Raw genomic sequence first — 27,898 nt, 5'->3', positions numbered from 1 at the left:
ATGGCAAATATCTATTGGATTTCTGTTCAGGATATGGACTGGTTATTACTAACACCATGTTCCAACATAAAAATGTGTACAAGTTCACATGGAGAGAAGAGGCAAGGAATAAGAAAAGTCTCATTGACTATGTTATTGTTCATAGTGACATCAACAATAACATAGTCATTGTCCCTTGTGCAAGACACCAGAGTGTACTGAGGATTTGAAATTGGAAGTGATCACTATTTAGTCTTGAGCAGGATAAAATTGAATTTCATATTGAAAAGAGTAACATGTGAGAAAGTTTTAAATCGAATAAAAGTTGAGCAGCTCTCAGATGTGAACTGCAGACTAAAATACACCATGATTGAAGAAAAAATGAAAGAGTTTGAGAACAGGAACCAAACCTTGGAGATTCAGTGGCAAGCCTTGAAGAAAACGTTTATTGATTCAGCCAGAGAGGCATGCAGTGAGGTTGTCTGTAAGGATAGAAAAATCAGAACTTCGTGGTGGACACAGGAAGTTAAAGAGGCAGTGAAGGAAAAGAAGAAAGCATATCAAAAGTTCCTGGAAAATAAGTCAGCTTTTGCTCTTATAGAATACAGAGACAAATGTAAGAAAGCTAAACACTGTCTAAAACTAAACAAAAGTCATGGGAGGACTTTGGCAAGGACATAGAAAATAAATATCAAGAAGGTGGCAAAATGTTCTGGAGGTTGTTGAAGACGCTTAGAAATGGAGGAAAGAGTGCTGAAAAGGATTTAGAGATGATAAAAGTGACATGAAAATGGGAAAAAAAGATATTCTTGAAGTATGGAATAATTACTTTGAAAAATTGCTAAAGGAAACAAGCAATGCTAGCACAGTGGTAAAAAACACTCAACAGGCATGCAGTCAGGCATACATATCCATACTTGAACTAGAAAAAATCCATCAAAAGTCTGAAATGTGGAAAGGCAGCAGGAGTAGATGATATTCGGCCAGAAATGTTGAAGTATGGTGGTATAAAAGTCTTACAGTGGCTGCAATGCATAGTTCAAAGCCTGGACAGAGAGACGAATTCCCGATGATTGGAGTAGAGCTCTCATAGTACCCATATATAAAAAGGGAAATAAAACTGAATGTGGGAATTACAGAGGTATTTCCCTACTGAGTGTTCCTGGCAAGATTTATGCAAGTATGCTTCAGAAACAGTTGAGAAGAATTGTGGAAGAACAAGCTGGATTCAGGCCAAATAGAGGCTGTCAATCAGATCTTCACTTTACGACAAATAGTTGAGAAAGCATAAGAATATAACAAAGATCTGTATTTAAGTTTTGTCTATCTGGAAAAGGCATATGACAAGGTGCCAAGAGAGAAGCTATTCAATACGCTACAGTTATATGGTGTCAATGGAAAATTATATCAAGCAATACTTAGTCTTTATTTGAGTTGTAAGTCAGCAGTTAGAACTGAAGGAAGTACAGGAAGATGGTTTAATGTTAAATCTGGTGTGAGACAAAATGTACATTATCCCCTCTATTATTCATTAAGAACATGGATCACATTATGAAGGAAAGTGGTATTAAACATGATATCAGAATTGGAGATGTTAATGTCAGCTCTTTGCTTTATGCAGACGATGTTATATTTCTAAATAAATCCACTGCAAGTCTTCAAGATTCCCTAACTAAATTGAATAACTGTTGTAATAGATATGGTATGAAGGTCAGCAATAAAAAGACAAAGACATTGAAAATAGGCAGAATCGTTGAAAATGTCAACTGCGTTGTGAACCTGTGGAACAAGTAAAACATTTCAGCTACTTAGGCATGATTTTTAGTGAAGATGGTAAATTAAATATGGAAATAGACAACAGAATCAACAAAGCTGGTATGGTAGGAAGTCGATTGAATAAATTCGTACGGAATAAGAAAGAAATTAGTCGGAACATTAAATTAGCTCTATACAAGACAGTGTTCAAACCAGTTTTAACTTATGGATCTGAGAGCAGGGTCAGAAGTAAAACACTTGACCAAAGACTAGAGAAAGATTAGATGTATGAACAAATGGCATCAATGCCAATATCATATTAAACATGAGGATATTAGGAAAGAACTTGACATTGTCAGCATCCAGGAATGCATTAGCAGAGCTAATCTCAGTTGGTATGTTCACTTAAACAGAATGGGTGAGGAAAGATTAGAAAAATAAGTGTTCTCTGCCTTGTTGGCAGGAAAACGACCCAGAGGAAGACCAAGATATAGGTGGATTGATATGGTACAAAGTGCCTTAGATGATAGAAATATAAGATCTGATAATGTTGGAGTCTTGACAAGTAACAGAATGATTTTGAGGAAAATTGTAGATAGGAAGTTAGTAATGATGTAAATTTTTCATGTAGTACTATCATATCCTGTACACCCCTTGAGGGTACATATGTCAGGAATTTGATAATGATGAAATTCGAAGCAATGAATTTTATCTCTGTGACAATGTCTTCCTCTGTCAATCAAGTCTCATTAATGCCTATATGTTTTTGAACTTATAGGCATTAATGAGACAGTTCAAGCTAATCAGTGCCAAAAATTTCTCACCCTCATTCCTAATACTTCTGGCATTAAATACATGTATTGCAGTATCCTCTTTGGTCTACATCCTTGATTTTTTTTAATGAGTGTTTCATTCAAATTTGTGACCCGAGAAACTGCATTCAACATTTTATGGTCTTTCTCATTCTCACATTTGCTCACCTCAGTAGAGTCTATACACATGCTAACCTGCTTCCTCTGTATCATCTTGTCCTGATTTTACGCTGATTCTTTCACTGAATAAACTTCTTCTGGATACCTGGCTCCAAATCAATTTAAGTGCAGTTCATCAGACATAAGTCCTTTCATCTCTCAGATTTATTCCTGTTCTTTAAAACTACATGTTCCTTCTAGATAACCTATGCATTGCTCATCTGCAGTCATGGCTCTTCTAAATTCTATCTCTCATATCTATCTCACTCCTATCATACCTTGGCAAGAGACTTATAAACTTTACTTTCTCACTCTTGTTTTTAGCTTCTTTCAGTAACTCATGATATATTTTAATGGAATAATTACAGCACAAAAAATAATTAAACAGCAGGTTTAATTGTTTTGATATCTTGTCTCTGTCACAGAAACATCAACTCGCTCCTCCCACTTTCGTACAGATGTTTGGTGTATGCAATTTGTGATATTCTATAAATATTTCCATGGCAAATGTTCATCTGAAATAGCATCAATAATTCCCTTACTCGGTACACCTTGAAACCCACAGGAAAAAATTTCTTTTCCTCCTTCTTTATCTCTGGTACGACCATGTTGTGGAACAGTCTTCTCCCTGATGTGTTTCCCAAGAATTACAATATACAGGCTTTTAAATCAAACCTAAACATGTTTCTCTTTTCCTAATCCATGACCCATATATGGTACTAATGTACTATAGGTCGATCAACCAACCTCTCATTTATGGGCTCAACATATATATATATATATATATATATATACACGATTAGAGGTGTGAACAGATGGCATCAATGGCAATATCATATTAAAAATGAGGATATTAGGAAAGAACTTGACATTGTCAGCATCCAGGAATGCATTAGCAGAGCTAATCTCAGATGGTATGGTCACTTAAATAGAATGGGAGAGGAAAGATTAGCAAAACAAGTGTTCTCTGCCAGGTTGGCAGGAAAACGACCCAGAGGAAGACCAAGATATAGGTGGATTGATACGGTACAAAGTGCCTTAGACGATAGAAATATAAGATCTGATAATGTTGGAGTCTTGACAAGTAATAGACTGATTCGGAGGAAAATTGTAGATAGGAAGTTAGTAATGATGTAATTTTTTCATGTATTACTGTCATATCCTGTACACCCCTTGAGGGTACATGGCAGGAATTTGATGATGATGATGATGATATATACACGAACAGGGTTTATATATATATAAACCCTGTTCATGCTCTCATCACTCTATCAGCAATGCATTCCACAGTTCAACCCTCCCTCCATGCAAAGAAATCACTCTTCATCTTTTGCTTGCAACTTCCAGGCCCCTTGTCATTGCTTCTTCCCCTGTGCCACCAAACAAAAGAACTCCCCATTATCAATCCTGTAATTACCTCCCAACAGTTTAAATTTCTCAATAATGTCTCAATCATATCACTTCTCCTTCTATCTACCAAACTTTGCAGTCCACATTCTCCAGCCTATCTTCATAACTGAGATTTTACAGTCCTGATATCCAAGGTTAATCCTCTTGAAGTGCTACCACATCTGCACTATTACTAATAGCCCTTCCTAGCTTCACATCATCTGCAAACAACTGAATATTCCCTGCAATCAATTGACAATGTCATTGATACAATATAAAGGCTAAGCAATATAGTCCCTGGCACTAAGCCCAGTGGGACCCCACTTATCACCTTCTGCTTCCTTTATACTGCTTTTTCATACACAACTCTTTGATACTTATCAGAGATCCAATCCAATTCACTAATCTGACATCCAAACATATGTGCTGCAACTTAAATATCAGCTTATCATATGTCACCCTGTCAAAGCCTTTGTAAAATCCCACCCCCTGCCAAAAAAAAATCAATGGCACTATCTTACCCTTCTTCAACTCCTTTGGCATCTTTCCCATGGCCAGATTCTCATTGAAAAGCCAGGTCAACGGTACTGTCAGTTTTTTAGTTGTTGTTGTTGTTGTTATGTGCCATCATGTCATTTTTTACTTTTAGTGATCCTGTGAACAAAGGCTCTCCATTCCACTCGACCTCTTGACCTTTCTTTTACAGGATCACCAAAAGGATGTTATACCTGATATAACATTTGAATGGATGTTATATCTGATATAACATCCATTCAAAATATAATAAATTTATTATATATTTGATATAATAAATTTTTCATTATATGAAAGGTGAGGAGAGAGCATGGGGTCATCCATCATAGTTAACTTTGTTTGCATTCAAGAAAGGGGTAAGATCTAGGTTTTTTCCTTTCACAGAGCAGTGAGTGGAATCATTTGCCTATAGGGGTAGTGATTGCATCTAGTGTGAATGAATTTAAGGGAAAGTATGACAGCTGATTTGGGTGAGTTATAGCCTTCCTCAGTGAGTCCTTAACTCCCTGAAGGTCTCAGATAATAATAACAGTGCACAAATACATGCCATGTTGATGTTCATCAGTAAACAAAGTGAGACTGAGAAGGATGCATGCACTGCATTGGCTATCTGCCTTACGAAAGATCACTGTTAGGTGAAATGTGAGTATTATAGGCATGTTGAGTAAAATTTTTATACCTTGAAATTTTTTTCTGTTGCCCTTTCAGAAGAATTTGCTTTTTTCACTTTTGTGTTAGTAATAAACCATCAGATTTCTTGTATTCATGTTTTCAAATTTCTTTAACACAGCACTCTCTCTCTCTCTCTCTCTCTCTCTGTTTCTCTGCATTTGAATTCTAGCCATTGGTTTCCACTGGTCTTCTAAATTTATAAATGAATATCACAGTACTTTATAATTCCACATAATACTAATTTGATATTACTTAATTCAAGTATAACTGTTTTGTTTTTCTTTAATGTCATTTTTAATAGTTTCTCTTTTCTTCTAGTTTTATTTCTTTCTAAATAAAAAATAAAGTGTGTGTGCGTGCCTATAGTGCACTTTGTACTGTGTGTAAGGATTTTTTATTGATTTTATAATTTTTCTTCCATTTGTTTTTTACTTGGTCCAAAAATCCTGCTCTAGAGATCAAGCATGGAACTTTTTCAAGACACTTCAGGCCTCAAATAAGCATGGCAGTGGTCTTACTGGGCAATGAAATTCATCTCCCACCTAAAAATTTGCATCTAATCTCCTTGTATGAAGACCATTCTTCTGTTCTCCTAGTGGATGCATTCAGTATAAGGCTGAGTACATCGGCAGATAGCATCCAATATCAGACAGACCTATTTGCCTGTCTATTTAGCACTAATTACCAAAGCAATTCATGTAAGCATTACTGCAATTATTTTCATTTTAAAATCGTTTATAAATCACCTTGAAGTCATCACCATGTAATCTCAGTATCTTACTGTTAATAAAAACAAAATGTCACTTTAATATTAATATACACTTTCTGGAATTAATAAAGTAAAGAGACAGTACAATAAGTAACAGTTATACAAATTTTAAAACAAGTGTAATATTTAAAAGAATAATGGTATTTTCTCTATATTATATTTTACTTTATTACATTATAATGGTAAATGATATATGTTGAAATGTTGTAGATGTAAATGATATGTCATGTGGGCTGACTAGAGATCTTCAATTTGCTGATGATGCAGAGTTGGGGAGAATTATAAGTAGCACTGCTGATGTTAATTCCCTTCAGGAAGATATGAATAAAATTTTGATTTGGATGAAGGAGTGGCATTGTAGTTTTAATATTAATATGTGTAAAGTGTTGCAGTTTGGAGTGTAGAAATATAAGTCTGTGTACTATGTTGATGGTGCTGAAGGCAAGAGGGGGAAGAACCAGAGGCCATCCCTGGAAGTTATCTAAGAGTGTGGTGAAGAGGGATGTGAGAGTAGATTTTTTACGTAGAGAATTTTGAGTAAATGGAACATAGTACTGGAATATGCTATTAATACAGAGAGTGTTAAGGATTTTAAGATTCAGTATAATAAATATGTTGTTAATTGAATGTACCTCCCTTGATGAGTCTGCCAACTCCATAGAGGGTGTAATAATAATTATGATAAATTTTCAAGCATTTTTATTTTAAACATTATACCTGTGGGAAAAAAAAAAAAAAAAATATATATATATATATTAGTTAAGAAATGTTTTTAATAATATTTGAACACTCATTTTTACTTGAAACATTCATTTGGAATAAGAACAAGATATAATGATGTTGGTGTCATTTGAATCTTAAGTTGTTATGTGTATAATGCTCTTTGATTTCATGATTGTAAGCTCTGTATATAAGTATTCAAGTTTATTTATCTGTAAATTCTAAAAAATAAATATTTTTAACATGTAGACATAAGATGCATTAAGTAACACTTTATTTACAAATAATTTGGCTTAAAATTAAGTAGTCATTATCAGTGTAGAAATAGTTATATACATTAGGTAGAATGCTAACAGTGGATGTTTAAAATGATATTAGCTGCGTGTACAATATGATTATATATATATATATATGTTTTTTAAATGTAACATCATTCCAATTTAAGTTCAGATGGTGTATTAAGGTTTCAGCACTTTTTTTAAATAAACTTTTGTATGACAATGATGAACACATAATCTTCTGGTTCCTGACCAGAAGATTCTGTGTTTGGTATCTACCATGCTGTACTAAGCCAGACTTTTCAGGTTTATTTAAACAACATAAAATGGATGCTTCTGTATCATGTAAACGCATGGCTAATATTGTTTCAAATAATCCATTATTAGCATTCTACCTTCTATAACTGTTTTTACACGGTGGATAGCTTGTTACCTTACCAAAATGTTTGTAAATAAATTATTTAACATTTCTTGTGTTTACATGTTTAAAATACTTCTTTATGTGACACTAGTGCTGCTAAAAAAATTTATTCTGTAAATTCTACTGTTGCTGTTTAGTCGGTGCTGATGTCTTAGCTACCTAATTCGATATAAAAAATTTATAATGAGTTCTTCATATGTTTCCTAAAATTTCAAACATGTCATATTCCTGTTAGGATAAAAACTCATGCTAGAATAAACATATTAAACTTTTGACTTCAAACACAAAACTTTTGTTTTATGTTTGAAGTTACTTTGCTACTTTATATTTCACACATAAAGCATAAATTAACATAATGGTGGTTGCTCTGTGATGTTGCATACATTTCTGATGTGATCACAAGGTTGCAGAGCCAATGCCATTATTTTGCTATATGCTTTGCATTTAAAGTGAAAAACTGGATATACAGTATTTGTAGATCTTATGGTCTCAGCAACTTTTAACATACCTTTGAATCATAACCTATGATTTTATATTCTCTCAAAGAGCATTTCTTGATATGTAAGCATAATCAATGTGTATATACTTCACTCAAAAATTGTTCTTCGGTATTTTTCAGGATGTATGTCAATTTGATTAAATTTTATATTCTAGGTGGTGCATTCTTTTTATGCATACTGGATGAGTTACTGTACTTCAAAGTCTTACTCCTGGGTTGATAAATATGACATTAGGGACGCTCCCAATAGAAAAGTTGTCCGTTTAATGGAAAAGGAAAATAAAAAATTACGTGATCAAGCCAAAAAATCAAGAAATGAAGAAGTCAGGGTAATGTAATAATCTTTTTTTTTTTATTCTTTTTATATGAATTCTAAAAAGAGAGCAAAGGATTTCATTGATAAATTGTTACTAACAAAAATCTTTCTTTTGTCATGCTTGGCAAAGAAAGGTTATTCATGCTGAGGTGAATATCTAAGAACAAATAATGAGAAAGTTAAATAACTGATAACCTAACAAATACCTTTTGACTTTTTTAAAAAAAATTTAGAACATTATCACAGATGGCTGTATGTCAAATGAAAATTTCATATATAGGAATTCTCAAGCAATATATATTGTGAGTAGATCAATACTTCTCATCTTCTGATTTTTGGCATGGATTAGTCCTGAGATTTCTTCATTATCTGATATAATTTATGCATTTTTTGGTTTTATTATTGTTGATAATAAAGATACATGTATTATATATATATATATATGTATGTATAAAGAGAATTGAATGACTGAAACCCAGAATAATTGTAAGGTTTTAATGGTATAATGCACTACTAGTTTCGGCTTTTGACAGCCTTCTTCAGGTGTCTTTTAAAAATGGGAAACAGCAATAAAAACACTGAAGTTTAAAAAAAACTGAGAAACACGGGAAAAAATTGCAGTACATAATTAACATGAAAAAACGTTGTAGTTACATTTAAGTTGTTCTTTCAATTGTGGCAGTGTTTGGTGAGTGTGTGCTTGCAGTCTCTCGTGAACAACAGCCGACTGGCTATCTGGGAGGTTGTAGCTCAAATTGTTATTTAAATGTTCATGATTAAGGATGATTTCTCTAGACTCCACAATTTTTCTTTCAAACTCATCATGGCAACGAAAGATGTTATTGGATCTATCCCAGCAGACTGAATGACTGTGGTGTTCATCATCAGGATTGTTCGAGAAAAGACCATGACTAGACAAGGCACTAGCATGTGTTCTTTTGTAAGAGATGTCTCTCCTATGCTCCTCTATACGTAATTCAATAGATTTATTTGTTTGACCAAAATAAGGAATATTACAGTCACACCATATCTTGTACACGCCAGGATATTTCAGATTATGATGATGAGACAGGATGGCTTACTGGAAAGCGGATTTTTGGAAGTGTAGTAAATAAAGTCCTGATGTTGTATTTCTTAAAAACTCTAGCTAATTTTTGGGAAACTGAACTGATGTATGGGATAGAGATATCACCCTTAATATTGTTTATTTCTTCAGTGCAGTGGCTAGGAGGATCTAGAAGGAATTTTCTAATGGTTCTATCAGAATATCCATTTTGTCTAAAGACATATGAGAGGTAATTAAGTTCTTTTTGTAGTTCATCCAGGTCATTTAGAAGAGCGCGTGCTCTATGTCCTAGGGTAGAAATAGTTCCAAGTTTTTGTGGAGGAAAATGATGGGACTGACTGTTAAGATATCTATTAGTGTAGGTTTTCTATACATTGAAATTCTAAATTTTCCTGAGCAGCGGGACAGTTTTATATCCAGAAAAGGTAAGGAATTATCATATTCAAGTTCAGCTGTGAATTTTATATTAGGATGTTGATTATTGAGATGATCCAGAAAATTCATCAGAGAATTGTGGCTGTGGCTCCAAATAATAAAAATGTCATACACATAGCGTTTCCAAAGTTTGGGTTTAAACGAGATATAGCTTCAGTTTCAAAATCCTCTAAATAAATGTTTGCAAGAATAGGGAATAAAGGATTGCCCATCACTAGACCTTAGTTTTGTTTGTAGATGGTGTCTTGATATCGAAAGTGACCAGACTTTCGATATCATTGCATGTCAGAAAATGCAATGGGTCAGTAAAGCAAACTTTTTTTGGATAATTTGTCTCTTAGTAATATCAGTACTTCTTCCAGAGGGGCATTTGTAAATAAGGAAACTATGTTAAAACTAGCTATGATGTCATTCTCATTGATAGTTATATCCTTAATGTGTGATACAAACCACCGCGCTAGGCCGCACGAAGGAAGTCTTGGTTTCGAGTCTAGTCGGCGACTAGAGGAAATTTTTCTAAGCCTTTTTTCGACCGGTTCCCGAGTTAGTCGATCTCTGGCACGGGCAAGCAGGTTTTTCCTCCCGGAAACTCGGGTTTTTCGTCCTGTAAACTCAAGAAAATCGACCGTAGAACCCACATTATTTCAGACATTAAATATATTGTGTTAGGGTTAGAGACCACGAGATGGCGGCACATTTGAGCCGTCTCTCTTCACTGCGTACCGCTTAATTAGTGATAGCCTTGGGCCATCTGTCTCTGATTGGGTACCAGTGGAGATTGAACTGCCCACTCAGTCTCCAAAAGTTAGATAGGGCTAAATGGCCTCGCCTACTCCCGTATATACGGGAATAAAAAAAAAAAAAAAAAAAAAAAAAAAGGCGTTAGCTGATTTTTTTTTTGATGTGTGATACAAAGTCCATGGTGTTGTTGATGAAAGATGAAGACTTGTTAGAAAAATTTGAGGTTTAGCAAGATGTTTAGAAAGTTTGTAAGTCGAAGAATCAATACTTTCCACAGTTGGATGAAGAGAGATGCTTTATACAGGGTGTCCCAAAATCACACAAGATTTAAATTTAGCGCCATTTGTGCGATAAAGTGTTGCCAACGAGAAAAAAAAAGCGACATGACAGCTGACAGTTCAGGGTTATTAAAAATGGAGCACTACATGAAAGAACGATGCATTTTCATTGTTGAGCAATATTTTAAAAATAATGAAGGTTTGGCAGCTACAGTTCGCAATTTTCCTTGGAAATGTATGCTGTTATTACATTATGGAGAGAGGTCACTACCCAGACCGGTTTCAGCCTTTTTTGAGGCTTCATCAGTGAGTAGCTAGAGGCAAAAAAGGCTGAAACCGGTCTGGGTAGTGACCTCTCTCCATAATGTAATAACAGCATACATTTCCTAGGAAATGTGTTTTTACATTATTGAAAATACCTAAGAATAGCGATCTGAACTTTCCCCCACCTTTGCAACGAGTCGTCCAGTATTGTACTACGTACTAGGGTCACTTGCATTGGCTAACGCTAGTGTCGCCGATATTTTATAGTTTTCACTATATTCGGCAAGAAACTCTCTGATTCCTATCTTTGAGTTTCTTATTCGGTTTTAAAACTATGTAGGATTTAATATCCCATTAATTTAAGTAATGTTTTCATTGCCGAAATGAAGCTTATTAGCTCTTTATACTTAAGTAACTTAATGGTTGCACCTGTTTGGAAAACTCGTTCGCAGAGTATATAAGTTCTTTTCGCTATACACTTTGGTATTAGGTCTCGCTACTCACTGATGAAGCCTCAAAAAAGGCTGAAACCGGTCTGGGTAGTGACCTCCATCCATAATGTAATAACAGCATACATTTCCTAGGAAATGTGTTTTACATTATGGAAAATACCTAAGAATAGCGATCTGAACTTCCCCCCACCTTTGCAACGAGTCATCTGGTATTGTACTACGTACTAGGATCACTTGCATTGGCTAACGCTAGTGTCGCCGATACTTTATAGTTTTTACTATATTCGGCAAGAAACTCTCTGATTCCTATCTTTGAGTTTCTTATTCGGTTTTAAAACTATGTGGGATTTAATATCCCCTTAATTTAAGTAAGGAAAAATAGATATCCTTGAAGTATGGAGTAATTACTTCGAAAAATTACTAAAGGAAACAAGCAGTGATAGCACAGTGGTAAAAAACACTCAACAGGCATGCAGTCAGGAATACATATCCATACTTGAACTAGAAAAAATTCATCAAAAGTCTCAAATGTGGAAAGGCAGCAGGAGTAGATGATATTCGACCAGAAATGCTGAAGTATGGAGGTATAAAAGTCTTACAGCAGCTGCACTGCATAGTTCAGAAGGCCTGGACAGAGGGATGAATTCCAGATGATTAGAGTAGAGCTCTCATAGTACCCATATAGAAAATGGGAAAATAAAACAATGTGAGAATTAAAGAGATATTTCTCTACTGAGTGTTCCTGGAGTTATATGCAAGTATACTTGAGAAACAGTTGAGAGGGATTGTAGAAGAGAAGCTTGGTGAAGAATAAGCTGGATTCAGGCCAAATAGAGGCTGTCAGGATCAGATTTTCACTTTACGACAGATAGTTGAGAAATAATGGAAATATAACAAAGATCTGGGGAAAGGCATATGACAAAGTGCCAAGAGAGAATCTATTCGAAACCCTTCAGTTATATGGTGTCAATGGGGCATTATATCAAGCAGTACTTAGTCTTTATTTGAGTTGTAAGTCAGCAGTTAGAATTGAAGGAAGTACAGGAAAGTGGTTTAATGTTAAATCTGGTATCAGACAAGGATGTACTTTATCTCTTCTGTTATTCGTTATCTATATGGATCACATTATTAAAGAAAATGGTATTAAACCTGATATTAAAATTAAAGATGTTAATCTCAGCTCTTTGCTTTATGCAGATGATGTTATACTTCTAAATAAATCTGCTAGAAGTCTGCAAGATTCCCTGACTAAAGTGAATAACTATTGTAATAGATATAATATGAAGGTCAGCATTAAAAAGACAAAGACAATAGGCAGAAACATTGAAAATATCTCCTGTATTGTGAATGGAGAACCTATAGAACAAGTAAAACATTTCAGCTACTTAGGCACAATTTTTAGTGAAGATGGTAAACTAAATATGGAAATAGACAACAGAATCAACAAAGCTGGTATGGTAAGAAGTCAACTGAATAAATTTATATGGAATAAGAGAGAAATTAGCCAAAACACTAAATTAGCTATTCAAAACTGTATTCAAGCCAATTTTAACTTATGGATCTGAGAGCTGGGTCAGAAGTAAAACACTTGACCAAAGACTAGAGACCGCAGATATGAGAGTGCTGAGAAAGATTAGCAATGGCAGTATCATATTAAAAAATGAGGATATTAGGAAAGAACTTGACATTGTCAGCATCCAGGAATGTGTTATCAAAGCTAATCTCAGGTGTATGGTCACTTAAACAGAATGAGAGAGGAAAGATTAGGAAAACAAGTGCTCTCTGCCAGGTTGGCAGGAAGAAGACCCAGAGGAAGACCAAGATATAGGTGGATTGATATGGTACAAAATGCCTTAGATGATAGAAATATAAGATCTGATAATGTTGGAGTCTTGACAGGTAACAGACTGATTTGAAGGAAAATTGTAGATAGGAAGTTAGTAATGATGTAATTTTTCATGTAGTACTATCATATCCTGTACACCCCTTGAGAGTATATATCAGGAATTTGATGATATATATATATTTCATTGATGCTATGTCAGCACTGAATAAAAATTCTGAAAGATTAAGATTACAATCCTGCACACCCAGCTAGCCTGCAAGTTAGCACTGGTCTTTGTAGTTAGAAACAAGAAAATAATATAGTGTGAACTGGATGGGATGTTTAAAAAAAAAAAAGTAAGAAAGAAAAGAAACATTTTGAATAGTAATAAACTGTTTTCTTTGTCTTCTTCATCTGCTTTCAGTATGTACTCTGAAATCATCCCTACTTTCCCTGTATACTGTAGTACTTGAATTTAAAATTGAGCTGAAAAAAATAAAATGAATTAAAAGACAGGGAGACAATACTATGAATTATGAAGAAAGTAACAAGTAAAAGACTAAAATTATGCTGGCCATGTCAGAGAAATCATCATCACTGAAATGGCCAGCACACTGTCATAATACTTGTTGGTTTGCTTTTTCACAGTTTTGTTGTGTTTAGCTCATATTTTTAAATTTCATAATATTTAATTCCACTGCATTTCGAAATTAGTTTTATTGTTTTATATGTACCTTTTGATATATATATCATTTCCACTTTCCACATTGTTTTCCCTATCTCACATCATTTTCAGCTTGTTTTTAAAAATTTCATCTAAATATAACCATCATGCTGATTGTAATATCATCCAGGTATGTCTGATTTATTAGTTTTTCCAATTTAAATTTTAAATTTCATAAATAGCTCATTATATAAGCCCTGCTGGTTGGTTAAAAAAAAGGGGTAGCCCCCATTCACATAAAGCTTAGCTTTCATATATTATCTTACATCCGTGGAGGAGCTACATGAAACTTACACTTCAGAATATTCAAAGTTGTAAATGCTCAGCACTTTTAAGGATAGCTCAAGAATTTTTATAAATTAATATTATAACTTGCCACTAATTATGTTCCCTTTATTGGATTTCTGCAAAACTTTGCATGTTGTATTTGTAAAGTTATCTGTTAATACCCATTGTGTGTGGATTTACTCACCATGGTTTGAGATTTTAGAGAGTTCAAAAAAGAATAACTAAGATAATATGGGGTTACTAAAATGTAGGCTATGGAGACAAATCACTACTATCTGCAAAGCCTAGTATACAGTTGACTTTCGCTATAGCAAACACTGCCATAACAGACTGTTGAAAAAAAATCACACTCAATGTCTCATAAGTGCAGTGCTGTGCTGAAAGGAAAAGTTCGCTATAGCAAACTATGTACTATAACAGAAACTATTCATGTGGTCTCTAGGAGTTTTCTGTAGTGTAGTGTAAGTTGACTGTAAATAGGAAAAAAAAGTGGTGATATGAATAGGAATGGTAGAGTTGATGGGGGGGGGGGGGGGGGGGGGGGAAGAAGATGTCATTTGTAGAGTGGAGGATTTAGAGCGAGAGAGAAAGAAATTCCTGAAGTTATACATGAAAGGATGGAGAGCAGTGAGAGTAGGTTTTTTTTGCTTGGAGAGTTATGGTGAATGGAATGCACTGCAATGTGGTGAGTGAATAACAGTGAGAGTTTGAGGGTGCATTATATTAGGAGAGACCTCTCACAATGAGGTCCAACTCCTTTAAAGTTAAATGATCATAAAAATAATCAAATCTCTCATGTTTCCCAAAAAAAAAAGATTTTGTCCTTTATTAATTCATGAATAAATGACATTTATTTTTTCTTAAGTCTTAAATAAGATTTTTACTCATTGTATTTAGAAATTGTTAATAAATTTTAATTATTTTTAATGTGTAGGTTATGCCATGTTTAAATTAATAGAAAGTGATAAAAATTAATGGTATTACAAATATAATTAAGTCTACATGATCATCACCACCATAGAAATAATTTTATCATTCTGCTTCTTCAGCTTCATTCCTACTCAAGTGGAATTGCTGCGGCAGATCAGCTCTCCTCCATTCAGTTCTCTCCAAGGCCATGTTCTCCTTGAGTCTGAGCTCTTGGATATCAAGAAGAACATGGTCCTCTCAAGCTGTCCTACCATCATTGTTGAAGTCTGCCCCCTTACTTCTCTTGCTTGCTTGGTGGCTCTTCATCTCCAGAATTCTCCTTCTTTCATAGCTTTTGTCTCACCATGTATTGTACACCCACACTCCATAGAACCAGGCCTGGCAGACTTCCAAGAATAGTCAGTTCATGCTGAAGGGGAGAAAGAAATGAAGGATGTACGAATTGGTCACCAACACGCGAAATGACATGCTTTATATGTAAATTTTTTTGACTGTTATACAAGCAAAATAGTTACCACTTTAAAAACTGCAATATTCATAAAAGAAAAGTTAATTTTTCCGACTTGTAATAATAAACAACTTGTCCTACAAGATGGATTGATTACCCTATTATTGGAATGGATTCTCCATCTTCTGACATGTGCAGAAGTGTCAAAGGGTCTCGCATCTGTACTGGGCGTGCAGTACTTGGGTTACCTTCATTGTTTCCTGGATTAGTGAATTTTTGATCTTATCTAATCTTGTTATATCCCTTCAAGTCTCAACATTCTCATTTCAACTACATCCATTCTCTTCTTCCATATCTTGGTCATTTGCCAGTCTCACTGCTTACATCAGTGCTGATCTTACTTACTGACTCTTATAGATCTTTCCTAGACACTTTTGCATCGCACAAGATACCTGAAACCTTTTTCCAGTTTATCCACTCGATTGGATCCTCCTATTGAGTTCTAAGTCCAGATATCCATCACTTTAGACATATGATCTACTATCTTCCAAAGCTTTCCTCCATTGTTCGAGTCTTTCTTCTGCTTGCTGCTCAGGACTTTGTGCGGATCACCACATCATCCAAGATGATTCAATTCTTACCATCTCTGTCAACACATCTAAGAGCATGACAAATAAGAAAGGGTTCAAAGCTGACCCTTGATGAATCCCCACTTTTACTCAGAATGCTGTAGTAGTTTCTGCTCCACATCTCACTCTTGTTTTGCTACTAGCATACATGTGTTGTACAAGATATGCATACTTTTCTGGGATCAGTTTCTTCCTCATGTTTCTCCATTTCTCTTTTCTTGGGACTCTATCAATGGTCTTTTCCAAATCAATGCAAACCAGAAAAAAAGGTTTTATATTGCCCTCTGAGTACTTTTCTATGAGCTGTCCAAGAGGAGGGTGCCATCAGTTGTTTCCCCAGCTAGGCATAAATCCAAATTACCCTTTGAAGTGTGACTTATGAATTTAATTCCTCTGTAGTTACTACAGGACTGGATATCACATCATCATCATCAAATTCCTGCCATGTACCCTCAAGGGGTGTACAGGATATGACAGTACTACATGAAAAATTTACATCATGACTAACTTCCTATCTACAATTTTCCTCCAAATCAGTCTGTTACTTGACTCCAACATTATCAGATCTTATATTTCTATCGTCTAAGGCACTGTGTACCGTATCAATCCACCTATATCTTGGTCTTCTTCTGGGTCGTTTTCCTGCCAACCTGGCAGAGAACGCTTGTTTTGCTAATCTTTCCTCTCCCGTTCTATTTAAGTGACCATACCACCTGAGATTAGCTCTGCTAACGCATTCCTGGATGCTGACAATGTCAAGTTCTTTCCTAATATTCTCATTTTTAATATGATATTGCCATTGATGCCATCTGTTCACGCCTCTAATCTTTCTCAGGACTCTCATATCTTCGGTCTCTAGTCTTTGGTCAAGTGTTTTACTTCTGACCCAGCTCTCAGATCCATAAGTTAAAACTGGTTTGAACACTGTCTTGTATACAGCTGATTTAGTGTTCCGACTAATTTCTCTCTTCTTCCATATGAATTTATTCAATTGACTTCTTACCATACCAGCTTTGTTGATTCTGTTGTCTATTTCCATATTTAATTTACCATCTTCAGTAAAAATCGTGCCTAAGTAGCTGAAATGTTTTACTTGTTCCACAGGTTCTCCATTCACAACACAGTTGACATTTTCAATGATTCTGCCTATTTTCATTGTCTTTGTCTTTTTATTGCTGACCTTCATACCATATCTATTACAACAGTTATTCAATTTAGTCAGGGAATCTTGAAGACTTGCAGTGGATTTATTTAGAAATATAACATCGTCTGCATAAAGCAAAGAGCTGACATTAACATCTCCAATTCTGATATCATGTTTAATACCACTTTCCTTCATAATGTGATCCATATTCTTAATGAATAACAGAGGAGATAATGTACATTCTTGTCTCACACCAGATTTAACATTAAACCATCTTCCTGTACTTTCTTCAGTTCTAACTGCTGACTTACAACTCAAATAAAGACTAAGTATTGCTTGATATAATTTTCCATTGACACCATATAACCGCACCGTATTGAATAGCTTCTCTCTTGGCACCTTGTCATATGCCTTTTCCAAATCGACAAAACTTAAATACAGATCTTTGTTATATTCCCATGCGTTCTCGACTATTTGTCGTAAAGTGAAGATCTGATCCTGACAGCCTCTATTTGGCCTGAATGCAGCTTGTTCTTCACCAAGCTTTTCTTCCACAATTCTTCTCAATCGTTTCTCAAGTATACTTGCATAAATCTTGCCAGGAACACTCAGTAGGAAAATACCTCTGTAATTCTCACATTCAGATTTATTTCCCTTTTTATATATGGGTACTATGAGAGCTCTACTCCAATCATCGGGAATTCGTCCCTCTGTCCAGGCTTTCTGAACTATGCAGTGCAGCCACTGTAAGACTTTTATACCACCATATTTCAGCATTTCTGGTCGAATATCATCTACTACTGCTGCCTTTCCACATTTCAAGCCTTCGATGGCTTTTTCTACTTCAAGTATGGATATGTATTCCTGACTGCATGCCTGGTCAGTGTTTTTTATCACTGTGCTATCATCACTGCTTGTTTCATTTAGCAGTTCTTCAAAATAATTACTCCATACTTCAAGGATATCTTTTTCTCCTGTTTTCATGTCACCTTTATCATCTCTAACTCCTTTTACAGCACTCTTTCCTCCATTCCTAAGCTTCTTCAACAACCTCCAGAATATTTTGCCACCTTCTTGATATTTATTTTCTATTTAATCATCAGTCACTTCTGCATACATCAAACCAGACAGGAAGAAGTGCATAGGATTCCCATACCTTACGTTAAAGGTATCTCAGAACGTCTTTCTAAAATTATGAAGAAATACAATTTTGCCACTACTTACAAACCTATCAACCAAATTTACAACTTGTTGCTTTCTCCTAAGGACAAATTCTCACCCTTGATGTTACCTGGACAGACAGGTAGGTCTGTTCAGAAACCCATCTCGGAACATCAAGACCACATTCGTCTTCTTAAACCACAGAAATCTGGCCTCTCTCAACACAGAATTGAAAATCCAAACCATAGGATCCATTGGGAAAAGTCTAAACTTTTACATAGATCTTTATTTAAACATGAACATTTATACAAAGAAAGTTCTGAAGCCCTACTACACAGACCAAACCTAAACCGCAACGACGTTCTTACTATTCCTAAAGTATGGGAAATTATCATACAAAATTGTGTTAAATAATTAACGTTTTTTTTTTTTTTTTTTTTTTTTTTGTACTACTTTAGCACGTTATGCACATTTTCATGAGATTCTATTGTAATCGTGCGCCCTAACTGTATGTTATTCCTAATTTTGTTTAAATACTGTACTGATGATGTCCTAAGATACTTAGGATGAAATATTTACATTTAAATAATTTTCACTGTGGTTTATACGTGTGTTTCTTCTAATTATGAACGCACCACAGGTTTCGTTATTTAAAAAAGTTTTATTTTCTATATTCTTGCCAAAGTCCTCCCATGACTTTTGTTTAGCTAGTTTTACACACTGTTTAGCTTTCTTACATTTGTCTCTGTATTCTGTAAGAGTAAAAGCTGACTTATTTGCCAGGAACTTTTGATATGCTTTCTTCTTTTTCTTCACTGCCTTTTTAACTTCCTGTGTCCACCAGGTTCTGATGTTTTTATCTTTGCAGACAACCTCACCACATGCCTCTCTGGCAGAATCAATCAATGTTTTCTTCAGTTTGCCACTGAATCTCCAAGGTTTGATTCCTGTTCTCAAACTCTTTCATTTTCTTTTCAATAATCTTTCTGTATTTTAGTCTACAGTTCACATCTGAGAGCTGCTCAACTTTTATTCGCTTTAAAACTTTCTTACATGTTATTATTTTCAATATGAAATTCAATTTTATCTTGCTCAAGACTAAATAGTGATCACTTCCAATTTCAAATCCTCTGCACACTCTGGTGTCCTGCACCAGGGAGAAAACATCACTATAAACAATAACATAGTCAATGAGACTTTTCTTATTCCTAGCCTCTTCTCTCCATGTGAATTTGTGCACATTTTTATGTTGGAGCATGGTGTTAGTAATAACTAGTCCATGTCCTGAGCAGAAATCCAACAGATATTTGCCATTATTATTAGCTTTGCTCTTTTCTCCAAATTTTCCCAAAATATTTTTGTATGTCTCACAATCATTTCCTACTCTGCTATTTAGATCCCCAACAAGGACCAATTTTTCCTTTTTCATTGTGTCAGCTGCTTTTTCTAAAGCGTCAAAAAATTCCTCCACTTCTACCTTAGTAGAACCTTCTGTGGGACCATTGGCACAAATAAGTCTCATTGTCGAGTTCCCCATTCTCATATTTGCCCACACTACTCTACTTGAGACTGACTGCCATTCAAGAAGATTAGCCTCATATTTTGTGTTGAATGCTATGGCTACTCCTTTTTTTCCTTGATTGTCATTGCCTGAATATAACATTTTGTATTTATTGCTCAGAAAGATCTCACCAGTTTTGGTCTTTTTTGTTTCAGTCACCCCTATTATGTCGATTTGGTACTTATCTAATTCCTCAGCTAGCTCCATTTCTTTGCCATTCAGGCTTCTTACATTGATAGTACTGATCTTTAACTCTGGTGATGTTGAGTTGGGGTTTGTTTTCAGATTTGTTTCAGTAGCTGAATTTTCGCTGTTCACCCTGGTTCCCTGGCGAAAATAACAGGGGCCTTGTTTAACTGGGCGACGCCCCAGCCGGCATGAAATTTTGTCATGTTGTACCATCATTTTTTTTATTTTGGTTTAACCAATAAGAATACAATTTAGTTGGCTAAATCCCAAATTGCCAGCCCATCCTCGTTCGTTCAGTATCAAAGTAGATACCCAACAGGGTGCACCACGAGAAGGTGAGGATTGGACATTAGGTTAGAAGCCCTGGTCGGTTCTCTGCATTCCTTTAAAGGCTATGTGGAGGTCTCCTCTCAGTTATACAGCTTTGACCCTTAAGGACCCCCTGGATATCACATTTGTTCTTATATATTGTGACCAGTATATGCTCACTCTCCATTCCTTCTGTATTTTCTCATTTTCAGTGAATTCTGTTAAAGGCATCCACTAATAGTCATGCCCAATTCACCTAGATTCTACAGGGATGTTATTGAATCTAACTGCCTTCCCAATTTCATCTTTCTCAATGCTTCTTCCAGTCTTGTTTTATTAGGAATTGGCAGTAATACCAGATCTCCTTCATCCTTTTTTTACATTCCTATTTACTTCATTCATTATTTTTTTTAAAAATACTCTTTCCGTCTATTAGCCCATCTGTTTCTTTGTACAGTACAGTACCATCCTTTCCCATAATTTTATTTGTTATTGTTGTTATTACCAGTCATTTAAATGAAATGTGTGATGACAGACATAATAAATTTTATTTTAAAATAATGGTTGCACACATGTTACATTGAGCAAAATATATAGAAGTATTTAATAAGTTCTAGTTTCCTTTGCATGTGTGAAACCATTATTTTAAAAATTAGAATATTATTATTGATCAGTTACCACCATGGAATGTGAAACCTCATCTCAGGAGACTCAAACTATCCAGAAAATATCTATCATACTTCTTCTTTAGCTCACTGACAAGTAAATCAACAGCATACTCTTGCAACCTCTTCTGCTCATTCACTACTCTCCAAGCAAAAAAAAAATTAGTTCCTCACTCACTTGCTAATGTACTCTTTCTCATTTTTCACAGATGATCCATTGCTATGTTCCTTTATTGAAGTGCTAAAATATTTCTTCTGTAGCAATCCTATAAAACTCTTTTAAGTAACTTAATTGTTTTTATTATATCCCTCTTTTCCACCTGTCAACTAATGCAACACATAAATCCTCAGTCTAGCTCATAGGAAGCATTCCACAGGGCACTCACCACTTATAAAGAGGATTGATGACTTCCTTATATCTGTTTGTTAGTGCACCTGTTCTTCATTAACCAAATAATCCTATGAGCTGCCTTGGCCATCTTAGCAGTATGCCCTTTGAACTTTAATGCTATCTACCAATATCCCCAATCCTGACCTCAGTTTCCTGGAGTATAGCTCCATCTTTTTGGTACACATTAATCTTATATCCCAGAATGCATAACTTTACACTTTTTCATATTAAACAGGCATCATTATCTTTTGCTTATCATCCTACAGGTTATCTACATTATCTTGATTAACTATTACACTACCCAGTTTTGCATCATTAGCAAAGGACTGAATATTTTCCTTCAAATCATTTCTTATAACATTTATTTACAAATTAAAAAGTAGTGATCCAAGCACTGATCCTTGTGACACACTGCTTCCATGAATTCTAATCCTTCATATATATTTAGTATCTCTTCAGCCATCCTCATATCCATATCGCCAGTTTCACATCCATTTCCATTCATTCCAATTTGCATAACAGAGTTCCATGTAGTATTCTGTCAAATTCCTTTGCAAAAACAGCAACATCATTGTGTAATCATTCCCTTTATCTAATTCTGCCATCACTATTAAAAAAAAAAAGTATTAAATTACTAAGGCATGACATACCCTTCACAAAGCTAACCCCCCCCCCCCACCCCATAGAGCATCGAATTCCTATCTACCCATTCCTGAATTCTGTCTTTGACCAACTTTTCCAATAACACCAATTCTGAGATACTGATTATAATTTGCTACCACATTCTTGGAGTATCCTTTTATGCAACAGAACTATTGTGTCTTCTTTCCACTCCCTTAGGACCAGAGTTGAGATTTAAGTCTAGTAAACAGTCTAGTGACAATTCCTTTGCATATCCTCTTAATACACAAACTGATATATCTAATCCCTTATGTGCATATGCGCATTGGGACTCTGCAGTGTCCTAAGTACTTCCAAGTTCATCATCCTTTATTCCTGCGTTAGTTCTGTCACATTTGTCACAGCACATCTTCACTTGGATGATAGATCATTGCAAAGTAGTCATTCAGTAACTCAACTATTTCATCTGCTTCTTTCACCTCTCTATCATCAGCACTCGTTAAACTTAACTTATCCTCCATAGCCATTCCTTTTTGAACTTGCTACATAGTGAACACTTGATCAGCAAACTCAAGTGTGTTCATGAGCTTGCTGATCATCTTTCTCCTTATATACCCTCCACAGCATCTTCTTATTTAGAAGTTCATGTTTAATGATACTACTCATTCATCTGACTCCTGATTTATCCTCTGGACCTTCAGTATACAGTCTGATATTACTTTCAGATACCACTTGACTATCTCCCATGCACTGCTGACATCCTTCCCTTGCACATATTCTCATGCCATAACACTTCTTCAAGCTGCCTCCTAAGCTTGTCATAATCACCTATCCTATAGTTCCATATATACTCCTCCTCAACTGAAAATTCCACATTTCACAACCCCTCCAGTCGAGACTGCATGATCACTTCCCAATCAGAGGCGGTGTCATCACATTGGTTATGGACAGATCTTCTGATCCTATGACTAGATCCAACATTCTCAAACTGCTCTTTCCATCACATGTCATTTCAAGTAATTATCTCTCAGTAGGTGAACATATTCCTTTTCCTTCCTTCCTTCCTTCCTTTACTTCTTCCAGTCTATTATTGTAGTCAAAGTTCTCTGATTATAATTACTCGACCTACACTCCTTGTGCTAATTTGCCAGTGCATATCTTCCCTTGCATACTCTGGCCTTCCTGGTCTCCTACTCTTTTTTGACTGCAATTCATTTGTTATCATCATCATCATTGGTACTCCTTCTCCCATCCCATTTTCTACATCCCTCACATTCTATCTCTGTAACTACTTCTTCTATCAGCTAGGTCTCAGTAATTCCTATAACGTTTTGCAAGGTTGAACCAATGCCAGAAATTCTCTCTCTTATCCCTGATATTTCTAATATACATAGATTGTAGCATCTCCTTAGCCCCCCCCCCAACTACCTTTAAACTTTGTATTAACTACCCCATTCAATTTTGCCACTTAAGAGGCTAGATTCTGCATTTTTTTTTGGTCATTCTCACACTCACTCATTTACCTTACTGATGTCTCTACACACACACACACACACACACACACACACCCTAATAGTTTTAATTTTCATTACTTGGTGCTTCAATACTCAGTGAACAAAGCTTTTCTTAAACACCTAACTCTGAATCCATTTTAAATGCAGCTCATCAGTATTATATAAGTCCTTTCCTTCATGAAATTCGGTCCATAGGTGTAGAAACTCCATACCATTCCTTCTGCACAACACATTAATTCATTTGTAATCATTGTCCACCTCCTCAACTTACCTCTACCATATCTTGGCAGTAGATGTAGTCTTTGCTCTCTCTTGCTTCACTTCTTCCACTAGTTTAAATAGTTTCATCAACATAATCAGTTATTTAAATATAGTAATAACCTATATTAATAATAATATTTTTGCATTATGCAAAAAATTAAGTTTTTTGTGGATGGTCTCATGTTGTTTATTTAGTTTTTGAAGGATTTAAAAGCATGAAAAGACAAAATATTAATTGCAATATTGTTACCTATCTAATTAGATGTTAATTAATTAGATTTAATGATGATATTTTGTGAGATCTTGTGCACTCACAGCACAGTTACAACCAATATTTTCTGTAAACTAATAAAATTAATTATTTCTGTTGCAAATAAAGTTAGCTTTTGTTATGATATATGTATAGAAAGGCTTAGGTGTTGTTGATGATTCATGACAGTGTTTTACTGTATAAACAACACCAAGAAAGAAAAAAATATATATTTATTAAACTCACTAATATTTTGCTGGTTTTCTAACCACCATCATCTGAGTGCAATTATAACTGCTGTGTTTAGTGCTGTTGATAGGCACACAGCACTAAACTATGTAATTGAGGGAAACAATTTAAATTGTAACTGACAACAGAACTAATGTCCTTACATGGCACTCTCTATGGGTTGGATAGTAACAAAGTTAATTTAGTGAAATCTGGCTATCAGGTATTAAAATGACAGTCTTCCAGATCTTTGGTAAATTAATGCAACCATACTTGTTGAGTTAGGAGAGTGCTTCATAGCTGATGCTGATTCTAAAAATAGCCTCTCAGACTTGTAATGACTTTTATATAATAAAGATACATTTTCCTCCATCTGATCCTATGTGAGGGAGTATCCAGTGCATAGTCTGCCAATTCCAACTTGCCATATAAATTATTGCATAAGTAATTTTTTTTTCAAAGGCTTAACACAAATCATATTTGTACGGTCTGTACAAAGTGGACCCAGGCACAAAGAACTTTATACACTCCAGGATGTTCAAGAGGATGCATTTGACCTTTAGAAGAATGTGGTGATGGTAACTAGTTAAATGAAAGGTTTGAAAGTGGCATAGAAATTATATTTGCAGAGAACTATAGCTATTTTTTTCTGATGTACCATTAACTTATAGGATGGAATGGTGTTGCTTTGATCCTGTGTGTCGGAAGGATAGACGGTGCATGCCGTGTTTTATCTATTTTATATGGGCTTAGCCATTTGCTAAAAAGATGTTGCAGAGGTCCCTGATCTCAGTTTCAAGGGCTATGTCATTTCAACAAATAGTCTTGGCCAGAGTGTATAAAGTTCCTTGTGTCTGCAGTTTGGCCTACTGTGGACAGATTGTAGATGAGTTAACATCTGCCTTGAAGAACATAAATTATATCTATGATCATCTGTATTGCAAGTTAGGGAGACCATGCACCGGATACTCACTTCACATAGAATTAGATGGAGGAGCGCATCTTTATTACATAGAAGTCATTATAGATCTGAGAGGCTATTTATAGAATCAGCTATGAGGCACTCTCATAATCTCAGCAAGTATGGTTACATTAACATGCCAAAGATCTGGAAGACTGTCATTTTAATACTTCATAGCCAGACTTCTCTAAAATAACTTTGTGGTTATCTGACCCATAGAGGGTGCCATGTAATAACATCATTTCTGTTACCAGTTACAGTTTAAATTGTTTTTTTCATTACGTAGTTTAGTGCTGTGCCTATCACAGTTATAATTGTGCTCTGATGATACTGGCTAGAAAACATGGTGAGTTTAACAGATGTATATTTTTTTCTCTCTTGGTGTTATTTATACTGCAAAAAAACTTTATGATATATTGCATTAATGCAATGCCAAATCCAGTGCCATTTTCTGAGCATTTCTTTAATTCTTGAAGTTTAAAATGATGTGTTTTGCTTATTGTGCTAAGTGGCTAAAGTGAAATGAGGTAAATTATTAGTGGCTGGAAGGAAAAGGAGTATTGTCTGAACATGATTTTTGTTTATGCTTGAAATAGAATGTAGAGATTTTGTATTGAGGGGGGGGGGGGGCTAGATAAAAAAAGTATCAATGTTTGAAACTTAAAAATAAGTATTTAAATTAAGGGGATATTAAATCCCACATTGTTTTAAAACCGAATAAGAAACTCAAAGATTGGAATCGGAGAGTTTCTTGCCGAATATAGTATAGTAAACTATAAAGTATCGGCGATCACTAAGCGTCCGCTAAATGCAAGTGGCCCAGCACGTAGTGCAATACCGGAAATCTCGCAGCAAAGTCGGTAAAGTTCTGATCACTATTCTTAGGTATTTACCATAATGTAAAAACACATTTCCTAGGAAATGTATGCTGTTATTACATTATGGTGGTGAGGTCACTACCCAGACCGGTTTCAGCCTTTTTTGAGGCTTCATCAGTGAGTAGCTAGACCGAGTTAATACCAAAGTGTATAGCGAAAAGAACTTTATACTCTGCTATACGAGTTTCTGAACAGGTGCAACCATTAAGTTACTTAAATATAAAGAGCTAATAAGCTTCATTTCGGCAACAAAAACATTATTTAAATTAAGGGGATATTAAATCCCACATTGTTTTAAAACCGAATAAGAAACTCAAAGATTGGAATCAGAGAGTTTCTTGCCGAATATAGTATAGTAAACTATAAAGTATCGGCAATCACTAAGCGTCCGCTAAATAAGTATTTAAATTAAGGGGATATTAAATCCCACATTGTTTTAAAACCGAATAAGAAACTCAAAGATTGGAATCAGAGAGAGTTAATACCAAAGTGTATAGCGAAAAGAACTTTATACTCTGCTATACGAGTTTCCGAACAGGTGCAACCATTAAGTTACTTAAATATAAAGAGCTAATAAGCTTCATTTCGGCAACAAAAGAATAGTGATCAGAACTTTACCGACTTTGCTGCGAGATTTCCGGTATTGCACTACGTGCTGGGCCACTTGCATTTAGCGGACGCTTAGTGATCGCCGATACTTTATAGTTTACTATACTATATTCGGCAAGAAACTCTCTGATTCCAATCTTTGAGTTTCTTATTCGGTTTTAAAACAATGTGGGATTTAATATCCCCTTAATTTAAATAATGTTTTTGTTGCCGAAATGAAGCTTATTAGCTCTTTATATTTAAGTAACTTAATGGTTGCACCTGTTCGGAAACTCGTATAGCAGAGTATAAAGTTCTTTTTGCTATACACTTTGGTATTAACTCGGTCTAGCTACTCACTGATGAAGCCTCAAAAAAGGCTGAAACCGGTCTGGGTAGTGACCTCACCACCATAATGTAATAACAGCATACATTTCCTAGGAAATGTGTTTTTACATTATGGTAAATACCTAAGAATAGTGATCAGAACTTTACCGACTTTGCTGCGAGATTTCCGGTATTGCACTACGTGCTGGGCCACTTGCATTTAGCGGACGCTTAGTGATCGCCGATACTTTATAGTTTACTATACTATATTCGGCAAGAAACTCTCTGATTCCAATCTTTGAGTTTCTTATTCGGTTTTAAAACAATGTGGGATTTAATATCCCCTTAATTTAAATAATGTTTTTGTTGCCGAAATGAAGCTTATTAGCTCTTTATATTTAAGTTAAAAATAAGTTTTTTTTATTATAGTCAAATTTTCATTAATGATACTTTATTAAATTCTCTTA

The 27,898-nt window shown here is 35.0% G+C and overlaps 1 protein-coding gene across 2 annotated transcripts in view; it reads left to right on the top strand.

Annotated features, from left to right (window-relative positions):
- The window catches only part of LOC150108623 (dnaJ homolog subfamily C member 21), a 308,358-nt gene that overhangs the window by 135,200 nt on the left and 145,260 nt on the right, over positions 1-27,898 (top strand). For both annotated transcript variants that reach the window (XM_090416082.1, XM_090416083.1), the window contains one exon: positions 8,143-8,316. In XM_090416082.1, the coding sequence (XP_090272208.1) occupies positions 8,143-8,316 (174 nt within the window). The remainder of the gene's footprint in view (positions 1-8,142; positions 8,317-27,898) is intronic.

This window comes from Typopeltis vanoorti, chromosome 3 (assembly GCF_054136105.1).
Source record: "Typopeltis vanoorti isolate ZY-2024b chromosome 3, IOZ_Tvanoo_1.0, whole genome shotgun sequence".
In the NCBI taxonomy this organism is placed as follows: domain Eukaryota; kingdom Metazoa; phylum Arthropoda; class Arachnida; order Uropygi; family Thelyphonidae; genus Typopeltis; species Typopeltis vanoorti.
This window is presented reverse-complemented; position numbering and strand designations above follow the sequence as displayed.